This window comes from Salvia hispanica, chromosome 1 (assembly GCF_023119035.1).
Source record: "Salvia hispanica cultivar TCC Black 2014 chromosome 1, UniMelb_Shisp_WGS_1.0, whole genome shotgun sequence".
NCBI classification, from domain to species: Eukaryota; Viridiplantae; Streptophyta; class Magnoliopsida; order Lamiales; family Lamiaceae; genus Salvia; species Salvia hispanica.
The window spans coordinates 25,133,727-25,157,326 of record NC_062965.1 but is presented as its reverse complement, the minus strand read 5'-3'; the positions used below and the strand labels follow the sequence as shown (position 1 = coordinate 25,157,326).

Genomic DNA, 23,600 nt, shown 5'->3' with positions numbered 1-23,600 from the left:
ATCCGAACTAAGTTGAGTCAAATTCTTTTTTTAGCTATCCCAACTAAATTGAGTTTTTTTTTTGACAAAAAGCAAAACATCAAATTGCTGGTACTTTATTTTATTTCATCATCTACTTTACTTTCTCTTTATTTTTTCTAGAGTACTTTTTTCTTCTCTCTTACTTTTTAACATAACAAAAAATATTTATTCAACTTAGTTGGAACGAAGATAACTTTATTTCTTAAGGGCTTGATTGGTAGCAATCTTGGGCTTTTACTGGAATCCCAGTTAACGTGAATTACAATAATTTTAGATTATTAATGTTGGCTTTAATGATGTTTGGTACAGACCTTTTTTAGCTTAAACCATTGTTTGGTAGGCCAAAGTCAATTTACTGGAAAGTCATACTAAACATTGTGCTACCATTTATGTCCTTCCTTTTTGAAGGCAAATGACTCTCTTCTCCCTCTCTTCTTCCTCGTGACCCCTCTGCCTCTCCCTCCCTCTATTCGCCCCCTTCTCTGCCTCTCCCTCCCTCTCTTTGCCCCCCTTCTCTATTGCCTTTGGGGTCCTCCCAACTGCAAAAACCCTCATCCGGAAAACCCCAATTTCCCTTAATCACCGGAAAATCAAACCCAGAGCAAAATCAATCTCATCAAATCGGCTAAACTAGAATGAAATGCTTCCACTTCACTGCCGGCGGAGGGGACGACGACGGTCTCGCGCAAGGTCTCGTGGGCGCGCTCCCTCAGTGTGGCGTCCGTATTGTATTGTATCAGCTTTCAATTTTTCATAACTGAGGGAAAGCTTTCAACGTTTATCAGGCAACCTCGACTCAGCTCCGAGTTCGACACTGAGTCGTGCCAGGATTTCATAACTCAGGGCCGCGCTAATCATCTGTGGGTATTCTCCTTCGCCGACCTCAAATCGGCTACCCGCGGCTTCAGCCGCTCTCTCGTCATCGGCGAGGGCGGCTTCGGCAGCGTCTGTCGGGCCTTCCGGGCTTGTTGTTTCTGGCTAGCTGCGTCTACAGAGTGGAGTCGTTGGTGGACAAAATAGGTACACAGTTGCACTTCACTTTGTCAGAGATCAGGGCAAAAACTAATACCACAAATCTCCTAAGATAAGGAATTGCCAATATCCCAGATTTCAGTATGAATTTGTCGAAGATCCAACATTTTTCTTCCGGGTTTGTCGACTAATTCAAAATCTACCAAACAGGAGATAAGTCAGTAAAAAGGATGGCTTTTTAGGCTTTTTTAGGGTTTTATGGATTTTTAAGAGCTAACAATCAAGCCCTAAATACACATATGTCTAATATTGTTACTCCTAGTAAATGATTCTCCAAATCATGGCCTCTCGTCAAAAGAAATGAAAAAATGGTGCATACCCTGATGTAAGGTCCACCCTTTTTAATTCAGATTCACTAATTTCTAATTATAATTAATTGATTATTAGAGTACATAAATTATTACTACTAATTCTCAGTTAATAAAACTTAGTTTTTTCAATCTATATTCCTTTTTTTTTTGGCAATAATTAAATTGCTGTCAACAGTATCTTTGACACTAGAGATTTTGTTTAAAGATTTTAAAGGCCTCTAGATAATGATATTGTTCCACATGTATATAGGATTTCGGAAGATCATTTGAGTGAAGGTGAGTAATGAGTTGACATCTAATTAAGAATTATAGTACTACACAATTAAATTGGCCTTTGGCATCCGCGGTAGAAATACATATTCCTATATGGCAAGGGTGTGACAGTTATTAGGCAGAAGTACATAGTAGCTAGACTGTGATAAAATAAATGGGGCAAATCGATACATATAAATTATGAGTACAAGGATTTAGATAATTGGAATTATTATAATTTCTGTTTAAATCAAAATATTTTTGTGATAGGAGTATTAAAATGCTATTTTAGATTTGGAGTTGAAAGTTTTAATTTCGTACTCTCATGGATAATTTAAATTTTAAATCCAAATATTTTTACGATTTTAAAATACTCTTTTAGATTTGGAATTAAAGGTTTTAATTCCAATTTCATACTCTCAATTCCATGGTAACAAATAAAATATTTAAATTATCTTATTCATGACACTTTCTCCATTCTATAAAAATAAAGATATTTTTTATTTTGAGATTTCCTATGAAAAAATCTCAGTCAATTTTTGGCAACTTTATGCTCTCTAATATGGTGGACTCCATTCTTCATTAATAATAGGAATATTAGTAGTATTTTTTTATTTCTACTTCTTTATTACTTTACTAATTGTGCATTAATTCATGTATCGTCCTAAATATTCATATTTCTATACGATGAAGCGAGTAGTTCAAAAATCAAAACTATTTAAGTAGAATATTTAAAAAACTTTTATAAAAAACAATTTTCTAAAATTTACTGACAAGCTTTGAGCCCTCTGAGCTGATTGAGAATGCGACTAGAGCAATGATAGTCTTGAAGTGTGTCTCTCTAATTATAGAGCTATATTTATTGAAATTGAAACATCCCCATTTCTAAAGATATTTAATTTTTTTATTTTCTTATAAATCTAGAAAGGTTAGTTATTTTGTTGAACTATATCAACACTTTGCTTCAAACACTTAGAGCATCATCAACGTTGTTGGGCCGGGCTGCAACTCACGAGGTCCCGGCCCAATTTTAGCGTTGGGGGTATTGGAGTCATGGCCTGGGACGGTCCCGAGGACGTAGTTGCGTCCCTGGGCCGCTCCCAAGTCCCGTCTAGGCCTAGCGTTAAACGTGTTGGGCCGTGCCGCGGAGAGTCCCGGCCCGGCGTTATTTGGGGTCCGGGCCGGACCGGGACTCTACTTCATATTTTTTTTTAAATTCGAAAATTTTTATATAAATACCACTCTTCCATCCATTTTCATATTACTTCAACTCCATTTCTCTCATTCTCACAATAAAATTCGAAAAATGCCTCCTCGCCGTGAAGGTCAACGAGCAATCGAAGCTCAAATGGCTTGAATATTAGAGACGGCGATGCCCGCAATCCAAGAAGAAATCAACAACGAGGTGGAACGCTATCAAGCTGCTATTCAAGCGTGGAACGAGCAACACGTCCGGGTACCGTGTACTCGGATGTATATCCACCGAGACCGTGAACAAGCTGGTTTGTGGCTTTTCATGGATTATTTCTCTGCAGATCCTCGATGGAGTGATCAGATGTTCCGTCGCCGGTTCCGGGTGCGGAGGCATGTGTTCTTGCGCATTGTCAACGCAGTTGTAGCTCGTGACGCGTACTTTATGCAAACCTTCGATGCTGTCGGGCGGCAAAGTATATCGACTTTGCAGAAATGCATATCCGCCCTCCGCCAACTCGCTTACGGAACAACTGCAAATATGTTTGATGAGTACCTCCATGTGAGCGAGCATACTGGACGTGATTGCCTAGCCAAATTCCAATGTTGTAATTTTCTATTTTCCAAATGAACAATGAATTTTTCCGATTTTAATTGTTCAACGTATTCTATTTTACGAGTAAAATAGGTAGTAGTTGTGAATAGTGCAAATGAATAGTTGTGGCCCGAGTTGTGGCCTGTGGTGTTAATGTCGTTGTGGCCCGAAACTCCAAATTTAGAGAAATGATGACGTGGAGGGGACTTGCAGCCCAAATCCAGGATGAGGTTAAGGATGCTCTTACTACTTGGTTACTTAAAATTAGTTTTCCCCGAAAATGCTCAAATTGAATTGATTCTTCAATATTAAACCATGTTTCATACTCATCCAATCGAACAATAATTATAAAATATAATTTTACATTAGATAAATTTTTTTTAAAAATCAAGTTTAATTAAATTATGATCCGCAATTTTAAAAATCAATCCAAAAAATTATGTAGATTAAATTTGTCTTAATACAATATGATCATCATGTGCAATATACTCCATTATTCTATGTCCACTTATGATTTTTAAAATTTAGCCAGAATTTGATTTTATTTTTTTTCTAACAGCAATTTAATTTTATATTTTTGGCAGGGATTGAGTGAGAAATTTAGTTTGTACAATACCATTTGCTTCAACGCTTTATACATCAGTCTTTCATTAAACACCACCAATAACAATTGGGGAATTTGCTGCTCCCTGAATACGACCTTTCACTTTCCCGCCCAATTTCAGCCGTCGCTTTCAATATCGGCTTTTTTTTCTTCCAATTTTCCAATTCTTACTCTGCTGTCTCCCATAGACACACAATTCCAAACTTACCTCAAAAACAACAAATATTACTCCTTCACTTTTAATTTTAAATATCCATTTTGAACAATTTTCATTTTCCTAATTTTAGTCCTAATCTTTTACGTCTAAGAATGTGCTCTGCAGCTATTGAATCAAGATCCGATTAACACAGCTGTCTCGAATCCATTTTGAATGGGATGACCAATTAGGAGTACTATATATTTTAAATTTATCTCAGTTTGAAAATGATGCAACATTATTAAACTTGCTTTTGTCTCATTCTTAGACAATTCCAATACAATTCATTCGGACCCATCAACACAAAACTCTAAATTTGTCATATTTTATGATATTTTTGGAATTCGAAATTTTTTGTTTAAGGGAGAAATAAATAGTTACGCCCTCCGTCCCACATTTGAAGTCACTTATTGTTATGGCTCGAATTTTAAGAAATAGTTGAAGTGTGTAATAGATGAAGTGGGATGATGGAGTGTGTAATAAATGAAGTGAGATGGTAGAGTGTGTAATAAATGAAGTGAGATGGTAGAGTTGGTTGAAGATGGGTCCCTTTTGACTTTTGATTTTTGTATTTTAATGTAAATAATGACATTTTTATGTAATTTTGATGAAGAATGGGGTAAAATTGTATGACCAAATATAGAAAATTCTAAAAGTGACTCTTAAACTGGGACGGACTTTTATGGCAAAAAGTGACTCCTAATCTGGGACGGAGGGAGTATATACTACTAGTATGGAAAAATTAACACGCGCAACACGGAGTTGGGAACGTCACAGCCGTCAATGACAATGCAGAGTCAGGGGCGTTCAAGCAGTCGACACCATCGACATAGAATTGGAGGTTCGGATAATATTATAATTTAAAAATAAAATAATAAGTGTGTGGAACGTGGGTTCGGGTTCGGATTATATTTACAATTTAAGAATAAAATAATAAGTGTGTGGAACGAGATCCCCTGTTGTGCTATCAGCCACATCGGGGGATCCAAACCGAGAGTTAGTTCTCTAATTCTTGGTCTCCATTCTTTCGATTTCTTTATGTTAAATCACTCTCACCTCTCTTTCTCTATTTTTGAATGTTCTGAAATATATGGATAAAATAAGCTAATGACCGTAAAAGGGTAAAATAATAGAGTACTGGAATGGTTGATAAGTGAATAATAAGTTGGTAGGAGAGTGATAAATTGCTAACTCATCATTTGATTGCTAACTACAACTAATTTAATGTCATAGGATTTTAGAAAACGTGTGGTTTACAATTTACCACGTGTAATTTTTGTTTTTATTAATTAAATAAAAAAAGATAAAAAAAAACTCCAAATTAAAGTTTTGGATGAAAATGTCAATATAGTGTTTAGAAAATATCAACACAATGCTTTGAGAATGTCAAGATAATGCTTTAAGAATGTTACCCATTGCTTATATTGACATTCTACATGTATTATATTGACATATTTTATATAGTATGTTGACATTTCTGATGTACGAAAAAATTTGAATTTTTTGAATTTTTTTTTTTCAAATTTTGACGTCAGAACATATGCACGTAGGATATCGTTGGAATCCTTATAAAATTATCTTTAATTTGATATATGTTATATGAATTTAAAGTTTTGAGATTTTTTTTAAAAGTTGGTTATAACTAATTTTGTAGTTAATTGACATTAATACCCCTATCGATATTTTTTGTGCATGATATTAATACTCAAGGATTGAATGATCTTCACCTTTAATTTTTGTCACCTAATTCCTTTTTCATCCGTTCCTAAAAATTTGTCACCTTTTACTTTTACCATTTTTGGTAGTGGACCTCATATTCCACTAACTCATTTCTACTCACATTTTATTATAAAACTAATATATAAAAATAGGACCCACATACTATCAACTTTTTCAACCTATTTTCTATTATATTTCTTAAAACTCGTGCCGAGTCAAATGGTGACAAATTATGGGGACGGAGGAAGTATTATTTAGTTGTAGTTAGCAATTTAGGGGTGAGTTAGCAATATAACACACCCCTGAGTTTGTATGTATGTTGGATAAACAGATAATGGTTTCTTAAAATTTAAATTAATTAATGCTGCATAATTTAATTTATAATGTACAGTACTAACTTATAATTACAGTATACAACAAAAAAAATATTTGGGAGTGTAATACAGTAATAGTACGTCCCTCCTTATTCCCATATATACGGGGGCTGCATTTTGCTCTTATTATAAAGAAATTTTCATAGCTAGGGAACAAGTCGATAATTTAAGATTGAGTGAAAATAATTAAAACCTGTTGGCAAAATTAATTAATGCAAAGCTCAGACAATTTAAAGTACAATCTGGAGGCAGACAGAAGGTGTTTATCAGAGCACTTAAGTTGAAGAATGTCTCCTACTATCATAGAAAAATATAAAATTATAAATCATGGAAGATTAAATAATGCTCAGCCCATTTGAATCTGTCTTAATCATATGCTACATCATATATGTGATTCCATAACAATATGGTGTTTTTAGCAATATATTTATTATAGCTTTTCAATTTTAAATCTTTGTCTCATCATATGATCATTACATGTATGGATCATGCATCACATGATTAGTCTTTGGCATTATTTAGTGCATGAACATGTGATCGTATGGAACACAAATTATTTTAGTCAAGATCGAGATGTGAAAAAAAAATATTATACTACTATTATTCATTCGTAGATTTACTCATCATATTTAAATAATTAATCTCTTGTATAAACGCATGAAAAATATTCACTTCGTTCGAGATTCTAGGAGTAGACCATATCTATGTTCTGCATTATGATTATAAAATAGTAGTACTTCCAAAGACTAAATACATTTGTAACGTAATGTTTTAGAAATTTAAATACTATTACATGTTACTAGGATTGTATAGAATAACGTGTTAGAGTACTTATTAATTATTCGTCGGTGGATATTACGTATTATACAATGTTTTTAATTCATCGCATTATATATTTTCTTTGCCTTATTTTTATATGCCACGATATTTTATTTGTTAATTAAATTAAGAGAGTAAAAAAATAGTAATCTCATTTAAAAAAAATAGTCCAAATAACAATTTGAATGGGATGCCTAAGGAAAGTATTTTATTTAAAGTAGAGAGGTGAGTAATATTTTGGATCATGTATTAGAATAATGATTCGAATTACATGATTTTTGTAAGAATGTGATACGATTAAAATATGAATTTTCAATTGTTTTGCATGAATGAAAATTAAAGAGCTGATTCTCATTTTTGGAGAAACAAACTTAACAAAAAAAAATCAGGGAGAACTTAATTATATATTCTGAAAAAAAAAAAAAAAAATAGAATGATTCTTCTTTTCCTATTTTGTAACTCGGTCTTTTTCTCATTTCCATACTCGAACCAAATAAGTCCAATCATATAACTAAATTCGATTACGAAGCTATGATAAAATTCCCAAAAATGTATGTGAACACCTTTTTTTTCTTGGAAAAGAGAAAATCAAATTGATCAAGGCAATCCTATTATTTATTTAGATATCTTTAATTTTTTTTTCTAAATTCCATTTATGATAATTATCCCAAATATGTATGTGAACACCTTTTTATATCTTGGAAAAGACAAAATCAAATTGATCAAGGTAAATAGGTATCCCTATATTTTTGCTTTAGATCGCATTAATTCTTTTCTAAGTTCCGATTGTGAATCATCCCAAATATGTATGTGAACACCTTTTTCTCTTGGAAAAGAGAAAACCAAATTAATCAAGGTAATGCTATTTTTCTTTACATTTCTTTCTAAATTCCAATTATGATATTATTTCCCAAATATGTATGTGAACACCTCTTTTTGCTCTTGGAAAATAGTAAAATTATATTAATCAGGTAAATGCCATTTTGCTCTAGATTTTTTTTAAAATTTTATTTTCTAGGTTTGAGGGGTGGAAGAAGGCATGCATTTAGGATTATCATTTTCTTTCCACTAAAGACATTATTACTGCATAAGCATGGGGTCTGTCTTTGGAGGGACATAACTTCATTGATTCCAGAGATAAAAGAAGGCATTATGTCGGAGATTCACACCCAAAAACAATTTTATTTTATGATTTTTTGCCTGTCTTCCACTTAAAGTATTTATTTATTTAATTTTATTAGTATTTATATAGCAATCCCATTCATAATGTTATTAAATTATAATTAATGTGACTTCTGTAATTGTAGTTCCAATAAAAATTAGCCTATTAGTTAGTGGTTGAATGACACATTAAATTCACCTGAAAACATATTCCTTTTGTCTTAAGGTTTCCTTTTTTTTTGTTTGAAAAATCTCAAGGTAAAAAAATATTCATCATTTGATAAAAAAATTTAACGTTTTTTAAACTTTTTACACTTTAATTCTTTTTCCCTATATTTTATTACTTCTATATTTAAATCAGTAATTAAACACAATTTTCTTAATTATCGTGACAAAAGAATGTCTTGATAGAGGTTAGTAAAATCCACATTAAATGTTTCTTTTCTACCGAGTATATAAAGTAGCCAAATTACTAGTTAATGATACCTATAATTATGTACACGAATATGCCAAAGATAATATTCCTAGAAACAATGAATGAGATTCTTGATCCGCTGTTGTATTGCCTGGCCTCAATCTTTTTAACTTTCGTCCTTTTATTATTTATGAGGCTTAAATATAATCTACGAATTTGGTTCTAATATAAAATTGTAGTAATACATTTACTTTGTGATGGTTCAATAATTATATCCAAAACCTTTAAAATTTAATGCTGATTATAAATGTGATTATCAGTAATGCAACCAAGTAATTACTATACTCATATGCATGGAATTGGAGTATATTGCAACTTTTAATTAATCTAGTGACAGGGGCACCTTATCTTATTAGTCTTCATTCATAAATATTAAGTACTCCTATATAAAGAAATACAACTATACACTTTCACACTCACACCTTAACTAAATTAGGGTATCATGATATAATTTGGTAGGAAAAAGAAACATAATCAATCTGACAAATCCAACATACTAATAAATATCAAGTCCATAAAAGTATCCAAATATTGGATCCTAGCTTTATCATTCCTTGAAATCCACCCCAGTTACAATAAAAGTCTCGATTCATGAAATTATAGTTTGGTTGTTAAGTAATTTCCTCTTCGTACAATAAGTCATAGATTCGAGTCATCACGTGGGTAGTGAGCAATCATTATTAATCATTTTAAGAAAATGACAATAAGGTATACCTTATCAAATTTATACTATCAAATTGTTGATTAATAGTACCTTCAAATTCATTTTGCATTAGGCATATAATGAACATGTTTGGATTGAATTTTAGCTTTGAAGAATGAAGTGACACCTAGGCCCAGCTCACTATATTAGCCCATCACTACAAAAGGGCCCATTTATACTAAATTACTCTAGTACAGTATTAGATACTCTTATTTGTCGTTAACAAATTTTATTAGACGATATAGAAATTACTAATAAAATTAGACAACCTTAAATAATACTAGTAGGAGTAGTAAATTATTTGAACTCAGCAAAGTTTTAGTCAGTGTAGTTAATGAATATTTAAATAATGAAATGGAAGTGTGATGCTCTCAAGGTCTTTGCAGTTATATTTTCTGGTTAGCCCATAAGTCTGAAATATATTCCTGTCACGTATTAATTCTTCTTGGAAATTGTTTTTCTGGACTCTTGTTTTTATTATTTACTAGTATAAAATAGTGTAGTTAATGTTTACTACTCCTATATTCAGCATTACACTACTACTAGTAATTAATTAAATAGAAATGATGCAATTCCTTTTGTTTACAGTATTGTTTATGCATGGATAAAGTTGATCGGTCAAAAGTAACAGTGGCTTTTCTCTAAAGGAAAGAATTATGCTGTTGACATTAAGCAGTTTCTTTTGTTTAATTTTTGAAATTACTATTGTGATCTCAATTCAAACAAAAGTGACAAGCATGTTATAAACTTAACTTTTTCGAACTTAAATAACCATATATTCCATTCAAATATTAAATGTTATTGAACAAATTAAAGTAATGAAAAAATAATCTATTTTTGTTTTTGCGCGGCTATGTGAGGTGTATAGTATCGAGGTTGTTGCTTGTAGCGTTATATAATGCATCCGTTATAAACTGTATTTGTAGGTTGCTAGCTGGTGGTGACAGATGCTTTTTAGAGCAGTTTGTTTGTTGGTTAGCTTTTTTGAGTCCGTTGTTTTTGGACTCTTGCTCGTTTCTTGCTGCTTGAGTCTTTTCTTTCAAATAACAAATTTCTTAACACTTCATTCTCTGAATATATCGCTGTGAATTTAATCATAAATGGTAACGAATGGGTAAATGGGTAAATTACTCCATACTTGTGAGTTGTGTCTTTTTGAAGTAATATGTTTGTTACCGTATGCAAGAAAATTTATTATGTATGCCCAATCAAAATTCACATAAAAGTAAGTGATGATCAATTCATATTTGAGTTAGGTGAATATATGAAATAGCACAACATATCTCTTAAATTTCTACCAACTTTCAGTTAAAGGTTCTTAAAGCAATCAATTGTACGAGCAATACATTTCCATATTCCAACTCTAAGGAGAATATTATATTAATACAGCAAATTACATTAAAAAATTTTATACTAATAAAATTAGATATAGAAGAAATAAAACAAGGAGTATTTCCTAGTACTCTTATCATATCACATGAGATTTATGAATTTCTATTACATAGGTGTAACTCTGAAAAAATAATTGCCAACCAAAGTTGTAGTAGTAGTAATTTAGTTTCTCTTTCTTTTACATGTTTGTATGGAGTATATTTCTTTCAAGAAAATCCCCACCTGCCTAACACTTATACTACAAAAAGATGGAAGAATTCAAATTTTTCTTGCTCCCTCAACATTTTCAAACATACTGTTGGTTTATTAAAGATGATGGCCCATTTTCGTCATTTTGCAAGGATATCTAGAATTTGATTAAACTACAATGCAAGTTGTAGCCCAAGTTTAAAATTTAAACTTTCATTTGCCCAAATGTCAACTTAATATATCTAGTTTTCTATGGTACTTTTGTTTTATGTTTCCATCTCTTTGAACAAGATGGTTTTCATCCATATTAAATAGTACTACTTTTAAGTTTAATTTTTTTCCTTGGCAACTAAGAAAATACATTTAAACTAATGGTATGTTTTAATAAATTTCATTTTTATGTAACACCTAACAAACACCAAAATTTAAACATAGAAGAGAGATACAATGAAATTGATAATGCGACACATACTACACTTCCATTCAATAAAAATAAGTATTGATTAACGAAACATTGGTACGATGTAATGATAAAAGGTAATGTTATAAGTTAATAATATTAATTTGAAAATTTAAATTTAAAAGGATACCAATTTAAATTCGAGATGACTTTTGCAAAGGAAAGATCCAATTTTTGAAAATGAAATGGTGGGAATTTAGAACCTACCATAAATCGGCTCTTTTTTATCAATAAGATTTAAACTTATTTTACTAATATACCGAAAACAATTTCCTCATTCTATTACTTGGTCATATACAGAAAAATGATTTAATTGTCTCTTGCTCATGATTATAAAATCCAAAAAAGGGATGCATTTTAATGTCCAAATTATTTGAATGTTGATTTCAAAATCCAAGTCCAAACAAGAATAATAGACGTTGGATTTGGCACTTGGCAGTTGTGGCTAACAAACCCTGAAAAGAAAATCTAATTTCTGCAAATCTCACTGCACAGTATCTATTAAGACAAATCTCACCCAAAACCCTTCTTAAACTCCTCTCCCATTTGAATTCCACCTTTTACACTCTTCCACAGCAATAAAGATTGGATCTTTACAGTGGAATTGATGGGTCTTGATGAACCCTTTTCGGGAAAGGCCAGAATTCAAACCGAGCTCTTCTTTTCTTGAACAAAATTAGCGGGTTTTTACCTTTTTTGGCAACTTTTTTGTCGTTGCTCTTCTTGTTTAAATGGAGGTTGTAGCTGAGGCTGAGTCAAGAGGTAGCAAACCGAGTTCTGATGATAATCCTTCTTCGCCCCAATTTGGATGGCCGATTGGAAAGAGGGGAAATTGTTTGAAAGTTGGGGTGAAAATCAAGCCTCATTTGATTGTTGAGAGTGGTGATGGAAAATCTGGGATTGAAAAGCAGGATTCAAAATTTTCAGGTTTTTAAATGCTGTTTAATTTTGTTACCTCCATTTATTGTTTTTTGCAATGAATTTTGTCAGATTCTGATTCATACATTATGCACTGTATAGTGTTGGTTTACTGTGTGTGATGATTGAGCAATTTGATCTGAATTTATGAATTGAGCTGTTCAAGTAAAATAGTGGATTTTGTTTGGATTGAGTAGAAATTAAGATGATGAAGGAGCGGTTTGCAAAGTTGTTGCTTGGTGAAGATATGTCAGGAAGTGGCAAAGGAGTTTGCCCTGCACTCACCATCTCAAATGCCATCACAAATCTATATGGTAAGTCATGATTCTGTTTGTGTGTGTGTGTTTGTTTATGTTGCATTGTGTTGAGATGTTTTCCTGCAAATGTCATGTGTAGCTTCTGTGTTTGGACAACTATGGAGACTGGAACCGTTGCCTTCCGAAAAGAGATCAATGTGGCGAAGGGAGATGGAATGGCTTCTCTCCGTGAGTGATCATATTGTTGAACTCAAGCCTTCTTGGCAAACATTTCCGAATGGGGGTAGAGTTGAGGTAATACTACGTTCTTTGGTCGAGATTTCTCATGTTAACTTGTTCTCAAACCATGCTCCTTGATTAGATGTACTATGCTATCTAGTTGGTCTCTCTTTGCTATCTTGTTTTAGGAGATTGATACACAGTTAGATAGTAGATGAATTGAGTTATCGATGACTATCAATTATCGTAATTTTGGCAATTTTCTATGGTTCAGGTTATGAGTTGCCAACAAAGATCAGATCTCTTTATTAATCTGCCAGCTCTTCAGAAACTCGATAACATGCTACTTGTAAGAATTACCTAAGTTTGTAACCTTTTTGTTTCGTCGTTGTAGTTGTTGTTGGTGATGGTGTTATGAATATCTGTCTTATACGTATCCACTTCCTCTGTATTAGGAAATACTTGATGGATTTGCCAAGGCCGAATTTTGGTATGTCGATCAAGGTATAGTTGCACCAGAAGCTGATGAATCAGTCTCCTTCCCGAAAGCTGTTCAACGCCAGGAGGACAAGTGGTGGCTTCCCGTCCCACGTGTTCCATCCGGCGGTCTGCCTGAGGCCTCGAGGAAGCTATTAGGTCACAAGCTCGAATCTACGAATCAGATTCTCAAAGCTGCCACTGCCATCAATAGCAGCACTTTGGCTGAGATGGAAGTTCCAGAATCATACTTGGAAACACTTCCAAAGGTTCGATTTTGTCCAAGAAATATAATCTCTTTGATTCTGCAAAATGTTAATCTGAAATGATTCTTTTGTTTCATCATTCAGACGGGGCGAGCTTGTCTCGGGGATGTCATCTACCGTTACATTACCACAGAGCATTTCTCCTCGGAGTGCTTGTTAGACTGCCTCGATCTTGCATCCGAACAAGCTGCTCTGGAGATGGCGAACCGCGTGGAGGCAGCAATCTACATGTGGCGGAGAAGACAGCACCCGAGCCATACTGCTGTCAGATCCTCTTGGGATATCATGAAAGATCTGGTGACGTACGGTGACAAGAGTGAACTGCTCGCTGAGAGAGCCGAAACCCTCCTGCAATCCCTGAAGCAGCGATTCCCGGGACTCACGCAAACAACTCTAGACGCCACCAAAATACAGCACAACAAGGTTTGCATCTCGCAATAAATGCTTCAAATCATCATCAAACTCGTTTAATGGTATCGTTTCCTGCTTCAGGACGTCGGGAAGTCCATCTTGGAGAGCTACTCGAGGGTCTTGGAGAGTTTGGCGTTCAACATAGCAGCACGCATCGAAGATCTACTCTACGTGGATGACATCAACAGGCAGCCGGACAAGCTCTCGTCAGCGCATTCTGCCAGCTTGATGTCTCACAAGAAGATACCACTCCCGTACCCAGTGTCCGTCTCAGGCACTCCTTATCGGACAGCTTACGCAACGCCTAAGAAATCTCCCGGTCCTCCTCTGGCCAGTCCCTTGAGAGGAGATAGGACGCCTTTCCCAGACAACAAGCCTGCACGTCGAGGAGTAGGAGTGAAGAGAGTTCTCACGAACTATCTTGTCGGTGAAGGGAAGGCGAATGGCCGCGAAGGGGTGGATGCTGTTTCGAACCGAGCGAGTGAAGGGAGAGCATCGTCTCATCTGAGCATGGCGTCGCCTTCGATCCAGAAAGAGTCGATTTCACAGCTAATAGACCGGTAGTGTTATACATATAAGGCATAGCTTTAGTTTGTTTTACTTGGTTTGAGAAAGAGGCATATATATAGAGAGAGTTTCTGCTGGAAATTGAGAGATGCATTGAACCATATATATGTACATTTTCATATTCGAGCCATTTTTTTGTATTGTCGTGATAGTTTTTGGTCTTCAAGTGGAGTCGTGTAGTATTATTTAGAAATAAATTCTGACGAGATGAATCAGCTTTTCGTGATCGAATTTTGTATAGCTTTACATTTTTTTTAATGGATAAATGAATTTAAATTTAAAGGATGGACTTAGATGAAATTAATCAACTTTTCCGTTACCGAGTTTTGTGTAGCGAGACATATAATGAAAATACTAAAAGGGCTGAACTGAGCCCATCGTCCAAAAGAGTGGCCCAACCGACTTAAACTTGGATCACATTGTTGGGCCGGGCTAGGTTGGTTTAGAGGCTATTATATAACAATATTTGTAAAATACTATTCGATTCAACCCAACATTTCAATAAAATAATCATTTTTCTTTTATATTTATCAATCATCCTATTCAGCCTAAAATATTCTTCTCCATATCCATTAAAACATGTCAAGTGGCAAAGGCCCATGAAAGATGAATTGGTTGGCTTGGGTTGGTGATCCTACTTTGGTCACTATCGGTTATTGCAAAAATATGGAAATTTAAATCTGTCCTCACAAGACCTAGATAAATTAAATTTGCAAATGGAACTCTTATAGACAAGTAGTGCGACAATTGTTTTTGGCTATGAACGGTAGACGAAGAATGGAAGTAAATCTAAGTTTCAGAGGTTTGGACGAAGAGCATGGAAGTAAAAGTCCTGGGAGTCGATCGATCTCATCGTCGACTAATCAGTGCTGCAAAATTCCATCAAATTTGGTTTTGGATTTGCTATTTTCATAGAATGATGAGAGTAGGTGAAAGGACCTTCTAGTAAAGTCATTCTCCACAGCTCTACCTCATGAACTAATTTAACTTATGAAATCCAACAACATGATTCCACTAAATCCCAGCATTTTTTGACACATACTCAATAATCCATTTTTCAATAAAATTAGTAAATTACCAAAGTGCTCCACTAAAATGGTGGATTTCCACTCGTCGCATCTCCAAACTAAACCCTCCCAAAATCTCAACACTATATAAACACACCAAAACCATCTCTTATCATCACAACACAAACCATCACTACTACAACAAAAAAACACACATCAACAATCAATCATCATTCATCAACAAAAAAATAATCAAGAAAATGGAAGTGTCGGTGAAATGCCTCTTTGTCCTTGCAATCCTCGCGATTGCGGGGATCGCGGTGGATGCAACGGGCGAATGCCCAAAATCCACCCCGGACGCGGAGGCCATGAAGCTATACCCATGCGCCTCCGCGGCACAGGACCCGGACGCGGCGGTTCCTGCGAGCTGCTGCGCCGAGGTGAAGCGGCTGGGGCAGAACCCCAAATGCATGTGCGCCGTGATGCTTTCCAACACCGCCAAGAGCTCCGGCGTCAAGCCCGAGGTGGCATTGACCATTCCCAAGAGGTGCAACTTCGCTAATAGGCCCGTCGGGTACAAATGTGGACGTGAGTCGATCCTATTTCAATCTCGTATTTTATTTTCAAATTTTATGTGCAGTATGAATCATTTCATTAACAACTAAGGACGGCAATCGAGACAGTTTTCAGAAACTGAACTCATATAACTTTTTGATTCATTCATGTCAATTAGTACCTCAACCCCACCTGAATCTCCCATAAATAATGATATATTTTACCCTGCCGTTATTACTTATTTTATTTAGAATTTAATATATCAAGAAACGTGGGATAATTATATTTTACTGTCAACTAACAATTTCTTAAAACCTGAGCGGTCGTCACAGACATGCATAGAGTATATTTTATTATTGGATTAGTTATTTTCTCAATAAATGATGTATTACATGCATTGTTTATCTAATTATCGGTTTGTTTTAATTTGCAGCATACACTTTGCCTTGAGATGGAATAGAAAGTGAAGAAGATCGATTTGTGATTTCTAGTTATAATTATGTGTATGTAAATGGGATGTATCGTGCATCCCGAGCTAGTTCTTCTAGCCTTTAAATAATGTAATTTATCACTGGAATAAAAAAAGTCACCTTTATAAAAATATATAGTAGTAGCATTTTACTCTTGCGTGATGCATATATTTATCTTCTATTTTATTAGAAAAAAAGATTTAATTATTATGGATTAAATTTTTTAAATATCATGAAAATGATATACAAGCATATTTAAATATTGAAAATTATTGTTCAATATTTCTCAATTAAATATATTCTATATTTGCGTATAGATTGTATAAATATATAGTGGATTAATGTATTCAATATGATAGTGCATGCAAATTGACTTAGCCATTCATACCCAACTATATAGATATATCAAGGATAAACTGTAATTTACCATATGGAGTAATAGCTATATAAACCAGGTAGAAATACTTATACTCTACAATACAAGATAAAGGAAATAGAATGATACAATGATTAATTAACTACATACATCTATTTATATAAACTTCTCTAATATTCTCTGCCCCTCTGCATAATGCTTGTGGTCATATATATTCATCCCTGTTCCTGCAAACATATTAAAATAAGTTAGCGATTAACATCCCAATCAAATATCAAAAGATAAATGCCCCACATAAAAGTGTAAATTAAGAACAAGATCTTTCTCTAAATTACCTTTTCATTTTTAGTGGAAATTCCTAATATTAGATCCTCAATAATAGAGAGATCCTGCAATGTGTTATAAATTGAATTGTTCAGCAATTTTTTTGTGAAAAAAAGAAATACATATATACACCAAGAATAGTTGTTAGTTAATTAAAAATAAGCATAAAAGAAAAAGAAAAATTCCTATACCTTGCCACCAATTTCCTCTAGAAGCACAACTAGAATTGCTGTCATTTTGCGCACCATTTCCTCCATCTTTCTTGAACTGCACCAACGATTGGTATTATCATGAATTTTCAAAAATAATAAAATTCCCAATTCTTGAAATTTTACAAATAAATAGTAGACTTACATTTTGTGGAGGACTATTAGTTGTTGGAGAGTAACTTTCTTGGCCACCATAATAAATTGAAGAATTGTAGTAGCAAGGTTCAGCTGGATTGTCTTTCACACTCTTATAATCTGATGTAAAAGCAACACTCACATAATTATATATTTTGATTTTATAATTAACTTTTTGAAGAAAGTTACTAATAATTTTTTTTATCGTATAGTAAAATACCTTTAGGAATTTCTTGTTTGCCATTTCCATAAGCATATGTGTAGTCTTTGTGAGAAGGATCTCTTCCAGGAACCTGAAATTTTTTAGAAAGTATAAATATATTTTTGAATTAATTTATATAGCATGTTAAGTGTTCATCGTTTTCACAATAATACATGTTGCGCAAGAATATTCTCTAATCTTGCACTAAAGTAAAATATCTCAATGGAAGAATATTCACAAATTATATAATGCAGTTATTAAATTTTATAATCCAAAAAGGAAAACTTCTTTAAATGATTTCCATGCTTGCAAGTTTTCTTTTTATGGATTTCCTAACAACATTCATCTACATATACGGATATAAATCTTATAAGAATAATATTAGTAGGAGTATATAGTTAATACCTTTGGCTTTCCAATATACTTGGAAAAAAAATGTTTCCATATGTACATATACTATATTATGGCTATAAACACACAATTACTAATAAATCATCTAATTAACCAACTTTAAGTGGAATCAAAGTAAAAGGAGATTCGACGATTCAATATATTCTAACATGATAACATTAGTTAAAAATTACTCCATAATGCTAGAAAATAATAAATTAAGATAGTATGAAGAATACCATGGATGTTTGTGGCCCAAAGATTGATCCAAAGTAACCTTGGGAGGAATTCGGAGGATTTGAGGAGTCTTTGGGACCAAACAGATCGGCTGCTAACGACGAGGGCGAAGACGATCCCACTTGCTTATTTGCTCTCTCCATTTGAAGTGTGATAATTCTTGAAAATGGAGGTGTGGATAAGATAATAAAGATTTTGGTGAAGAAGAAGAATTATGAAGATAGAGAGGGAGAGGACACGTGAAGTTGTGAGTGTGAGGAAAATGATAGGCTCTATTGCCCATATATATAGATACTCTTTTGAGAGAAGAAGATAGGGTAAAAGTATTATTCTATCTATCTCCTACTTTATTTTTTATTGGTATTTTTGTGTTAATTTGGATGGAGTCTTGATGGAAAATACTATAAAATATTAGAGTACATTTTGTGATCAAATTCATTCGAATAATAGTGGTCGGTTTCAATGAAATCTCACTTACCATAATCAAGATCCCACTTGTGTAATTTGACAATTATATTGCAAGCCTCATCTTATTCTCTTTCTCTCTCTTGGTTGAAAATCAAATTGTTCGTTTGTGTGCTTTATAGTAAGGGTCAAAATTCAAATGATGGTTTATGCTTTTGGGATTGGAGTTGTGCCTAAATTCTTCTTTTTTTTGGTGGGTTGGAGGCACATATTTTCTATGCATGGTAGTTGAATTTTGGTGGTACTATATTTTTGGAAGAACCCATGTTTCCTTGAAATGTATGTGTGATAGATCCACAAAGTTCCATATACAAGGAAGGATTCTTTTATAAAAACAAAATAAAGGAGAATTAAATACATTTATGATCAATGTTCTTGGAAAGGTATTATGGAAGTTTTAGTTTTGTAAACTCATACTACCTCCGTGTCATGTTATTCACATTTTTTTTTCATCTCGTTCCAAACTACTTGCACTATTTATATTTTAAGTAAGACCTAGTGTATTTAATTAAGATATTAGAATTAATTAATTAAGTGTTTCCTTATTACACTCAAAATACTACTCCCTCCGTCCCACTAAGTTTGTCTCAATTTGACCCGACACGGGTTTTAAAAAATTGCTTGACTTTGTATTAAATGGAGGTGTGTAGTGGAATAAGGGTCCCACATCAAGGAGATTGATGTGCGTATTTAATGCCGTTTTTGGTAGATTGTGAGATGAATGAAATGGTAAAATGAGACAAACTTTGTAGGACGGAGCAAGTAGTTTACTTGCATTAATCACTCAATCCTTAAGCGACGATCAGAAAAGAAAAGTACGAGGAGAAGGGTCTATAGTAGTATAACTTGTACATGTATAATACTCCTATGAGACATGATAACAAACTAATTACATATTTTAATAAGTCCAATTCCGGTCTAATCTCGTTCAAATGGATATTCCATCAGATTAAGGGTATAATTCTGAATTGAAATGCAATTAATACTCGTAGTAGCATTTATGCTTTTATAAATTATAATGTCTAATAGAAAATTAGCCATAAATGGTATGATTCATTAACATCTACATCTGGCAAATCCTCGATCTTAATCTAGCATAATCTTATTCGGTAGATTGACTTTTTAATCCAAATATTGAGCAATGAGAATAATGATATATACATATACATATACATGCACAAACAAATGGAATATCATAAGTTATATTCTCCTTTAGAAGAGATAACAAACTAGCAAGTGACCTTTCATTACTGTTAAACCATTGTATGAGGAATCCAATCAACTAGGCCTATATACATTATGAATTTATAATGCTAAAACTAATACTTTGATGCTGTAATTAATTAATTTTTTTTATAATTATGGGTATATGAATTGAAGCAATCTTTGACCTATCTGTATGTATATACATGTTTCCAGACAGGGTGAGAACCTTATCCAATTATCTAGGATTATCTCCTAGCCACCCCACGTCCCCACCCCACCCCACCCTACCCCCATCCCACCCCCACAACATTATCCATCACCTTTCAGACAACAGTAATATATTCGGATGTCAATTTCATGATCTTGTTCAAATGGTTGACTCTTAATTCCTCCATTCTTTTTACTGCAAATGTTGCTTGAATGACCATGGGATCAATAAAGATATTAGAGCATCCACAACACGGGCTTATTGGCATGTCTTGTAGGAATGAGATGGCCACCACCCGCGTGGGATGAGACGTCTTGCAGGGAGGGAAGGCTGGTGGGCCACTCGCCACATGTGCAAGTGGCCCGCGAAACTAAGAGGTGAATATCTGGTTTCAGGAAAAATGAAAAGAATTCTCTAAAAAAAGAAAAATGAAATAAAAGATAGACATTATTCTTAGGCTCAATTATTATTTCAACTATGTGACCTTGTCTTCATGTTAGTTTTTTATGAATACAAAATGCTCATACCCAAATTAAAGGTGATCAATTAATAAAAGAGAAAAAAGGGCAATAAATAAACCAGAAATAAATAAGTATATGAACAACAAATAGAAAAAAAAAAAAACCACTCTATGCTAACACTCAATCACAAACAAGAACCAAAAAAAAACATCGATGCCACTGATATTAAAGTGCTTGGCTTTAGTTTAATTTAATCTTATTTTTCCCTTCTTCTTAATATAATGGAGTATTCCACATTGATTAAAATAAGTCTCCAAATTATATAGTACTACTAATTAATTATATGTTCTTCGATTGAGTGTAAAACTGGTCGGTTCCTTGTGCCTTTAGACTGAATTTCATATGCAAAGCAAATTAAACCATGCATTTCAAGAAGATATAACTTTTATTCTTGGGCATCCAAAAACACATTATTCTTAGGGTATATTATTTCCATTGACGTATATTTAAAGAGAATATTTGATTTGAGAAAAGAAAGAGATCAATTCAACATGTGATAGTAAATTAATAATATTCTTCCTTCAATTTCTTTTTAAATTGGAGTCCAAAACTATCTCTGTAGATTTTTTTAAATTTCTTTTGTGCATGGATTCATTTTTGCTAGCTTTTCATCCATCCTTTTATTTTGGCCCTTGACCCCTATCCATTGCTGAAATGCAACGACCCTTTACTGAGGAATGGAGCCACAATAGTATATAAATAGGGAAAATAATAAAACAAAGGTTTTTTGAATAATTCGAAATTTTCTTCATGATAGCTAGTCATATCACATATGTGATGAGCTATCTTCAAAAGTTATGAATCGACTCAACTTTGTTTCTAGCTCATTTTCTCATATCATCGTATTTAAGGCCATACACCCACAAATAATTAAAGTGGTTGCATTTCACTTTAATCTCATCGATCATTTCAATCAAATAGTCTTATGATTAAAATAGGTCCACATTCAAGTGATCTTGATTAATTAGCCCATATTCACTTTAATTTCATCGATCATTTCAATCAAATAGTCTTATAATTAAAATAGGTCCACATTCAAGTGATCTTGATTAATTAGCCCATATTGCAATAATTAATTAATTTGATTTGCATTTTAAATATTATGTGGCCCCCCTTAGATAATTTTCTTGCCTATATGTCATCATACAAAGTAAGATAATTTTTAAATGTATTCATAATCTTTTCTTGGAAATTAAAGATATATTATTTTTATACTACTATTTTGCGCACACCAACTTTGCTTTTGGATATCCTTAAAACTAAAAGTTGCGATTGCCATTTTTTAAAAATGCACATCATTCACATTTATAAAGCATAGAACACTTTATTATTACATGGTGAAACATTGTAGCTAGAAGGAAAGAATCTCAACTAGATAGGCTTGTTTGTAATAATCAATTAAAGCATGCAGAGGATAAAAAGCAAGAGATATGAGTAGTGCTTATCTCTTTGCCGCGATTGAAATAAAATTGGGAGCAACTTTATGCTAATTACTTGAAATATTCATCTTTCTATCTATACATAATTTTCGTTGTGTATCATTTGATTATAGCAATGAATTCCAAACACAATGTATTACTTATCTTGTTAATGTATTTTAATACTATCTTGATTGGTATAAGGTGACCCCTTCAGATTTTATGAGAGGTGTGATCCTTCTTCTTTTGGTATTTTCTCATTAACATCTTCTGTTTTTTTGTTGTTCAGACACCTTCAAGTTTGTATTGTTGGTTTGCTGTTTGTAATAAGCTTCTTGACTGCTTGTGAAAATTATTGTATTGTTGAACTTTCAGACTTGTCATTTCTTTAATTTGACCATTTTTTACTTATACTAAAACTTTAATTTGACCATTTTTTACTTATAATAAAACATAGATTCAAGATGGTTTGATACGAGTTCATAGGAATATTAACATAAAAATGTTAATCAGAGACTAATTTACTTAATTATTGATTAGCTATTTAATTTCGTGCCATTTTTGGTTCGGGCCGACATCGAACTGAAAAAAGTTCCATCAATTTAACGTCATATATCAATTATGCAAGCCATTCATTGTATGTAGGACATTTTTAATGAGCAACTCCCAACTCAAAGCTGCCATTATATATCCTTTGGCATGTGAATTTTCTTGAGCATCATCTTTTTCACCTTTTAACTTGTCATAAGGTGCGAATTATTTTGCAGGTGAATAAAACCTAAATTACTAAATCAATCCTGCCAGTTTTTGAAATTTTCAATAAAAACCCAAATATGTAAGGAAAAATTTAGTGAATCTTAACTAAAACACTTGAAACAATGTAATTGTAGAATTCATTAGACAACAAACAACAGTAGTAGCAGTGGTGTAGTATTCAAGAGACTAGAGTTGCCAACTGGACTGGGTTGACCCAACGCAGTTGGGCTCAAGACTAACCCACCAGAGAAATGAAACGGGTCTAGACTGGCTGAGCTTATCAGTTGCAGAGAAATGAATCATGAATTTTTATTTCTGAGTGTTATGTGTATTGACAATAATATTACTATTACTATTACTTGACTAAAATTGATTCATGAATAATGAATTGACAATAATATTACTATTACTTGACTAAAATTGATGCTTCCATGGAACACATTTAAGCTTGTTCTGACAATTGCCCTCCCATTTGTCTTTGCACTCCCCATTTGCTTCATCGCAACAATGAC

The 23,600-nt window shown here is 33.2% G+C and overlaps 3 protein-coding genes across 3 annotated transcripts; 2 read left to right on the top strand and 1 right to left on the bottom strand.

Moving 5' to 3' along the window:
• Positions 1 to 11,929: 11,929 nt before the first annotated feature.
• Positions 11,930 to 14,739, top strand: LOC125202834 (rop guanine nucleotide exchange factor 5-like). Its single transcript, XM_048101309.1, has 7 exons — positions 11,930 to 12,421; positions 12,610 to 12,726; positions 12,809 to 12,963; positions 13,163 to 13,237; positions 13,344 to 13,634; positions 13,716 to 14,054; positions 14,124 to 14,739. Exons 1-7 carry the CDS (start codon positions 12,226 to 12,228, stop codon positions 14,604 to 14,606), a joined length of 1,656 nt encoding a protein of 551 aa, XP_047957266.1. The 5' UTR covers positions 11,930 to 12,225; the 3' UTR covers positions 14,607 to 14,739.
• A 1,060-nt stretch (positions 14,740 to 15,799) lies between these two features.
• Positions 15,800 to 16,772, top strand: LOC125202832 (putative lipid-transfer protein DIR1). Its single transcript, XM_048101306.1, has 2 exons — positions 15,800 to 16,204; positions 16,605 to 16,772. The coding sequence occupies exons 1-2, from the start codon at positions 15,877 to 15,879 to the stop codon at positions 16,619 to 16,621; spliced, it is 345 nt and encodes a 114-aa protein (XP_047957263.1). The 5' UTR covers positions 15,800 to 15,876; the 3' UTR covers positions 16,622 to 16,772.
• A 238-nt stretch (positions 16,773 to 17,010) lies between these two features.
• LOC125202139 lies at positions 17,011 to 18,756 on the bottom strand. The gene is made up of 6 exons (XM_048100487.1): positions 18,517 to 18,756; positions 17,906 to 17,978; positions 17,696 to 17,805; positions 17,533 to 17,608; positions 17,353 to 17,406; positions 17,011 to 17,244 (listed from the first exon to the last, which is right to left on the bottom strand). The coding sequence occupies exons 1-5, from the start codon at positions 18,655 to 18,657 to the stop codon at positions 17,390 to 17,392; spliced, it is 417 nt and encodes a 138-aa protein (XP_047956444.1). The 5' UTR covers positions 18,658 to 18,756; the 3' UTR covers positions 17,011 to 17,244; positions 17,353 to 17,389.
• Between the last annotated feature and the right edge of the window lie 4,844 nt (positions 18,757 to 23,600).

Bases quoted from the DNA above. Each gene is read 5' to 3' on its own strand.
- LOC125202832 (XM_048101306.1), top strand. From the start codon at position 15,877: ATGGAAGTGTCGGTGAAATGCCTCTTTGTCCTTGCAATCCTCGCGATT.
- LOC125202139 (XM_048100487.1), bottom strand. From the start codon at position 18,657: ATGGAGAGAGCAAATAAGCAAGTGGGATCGTCTTCGCCCTCGTCGTTA. The intron at 17,806-17,905 runs GTATTTTACTAT...CTTTTACATCAG, and splicing joins CAAACAAGAAATTCCTAAAG to ATTATAAGAGTGTGAAAGAC. The intron at 17,609-17,695 runs GTAAGTCTACTA...TCGTTGGTGCAG, and splicing joins CTAATAGTCCTCCACAAAAT to TTCAAGAAAGATGGAGGAAA.
- LOC125202834 (XM_048101309.1), top strand. From the start codon at position 12,226: ATGGAGGTTGTAGCTGAGGCTGAGTCAAGAGGTAGCAAACCGAGTTCT. The intron at 12,422-12,609 runs GTTTTTAAATGC...TGGATTGAGTAG, and splicing joins GCAGGATTCAAAATTTTCAG to AAATTAAGATGATGAAGGAG. The intron at 12,727-12,808 runs GTAAGTCATGAT...TGTCATGTGTAG, and splicing joins TGCCATCACAAATCTATATG to CTTCTGTGTTTGGACAACTA.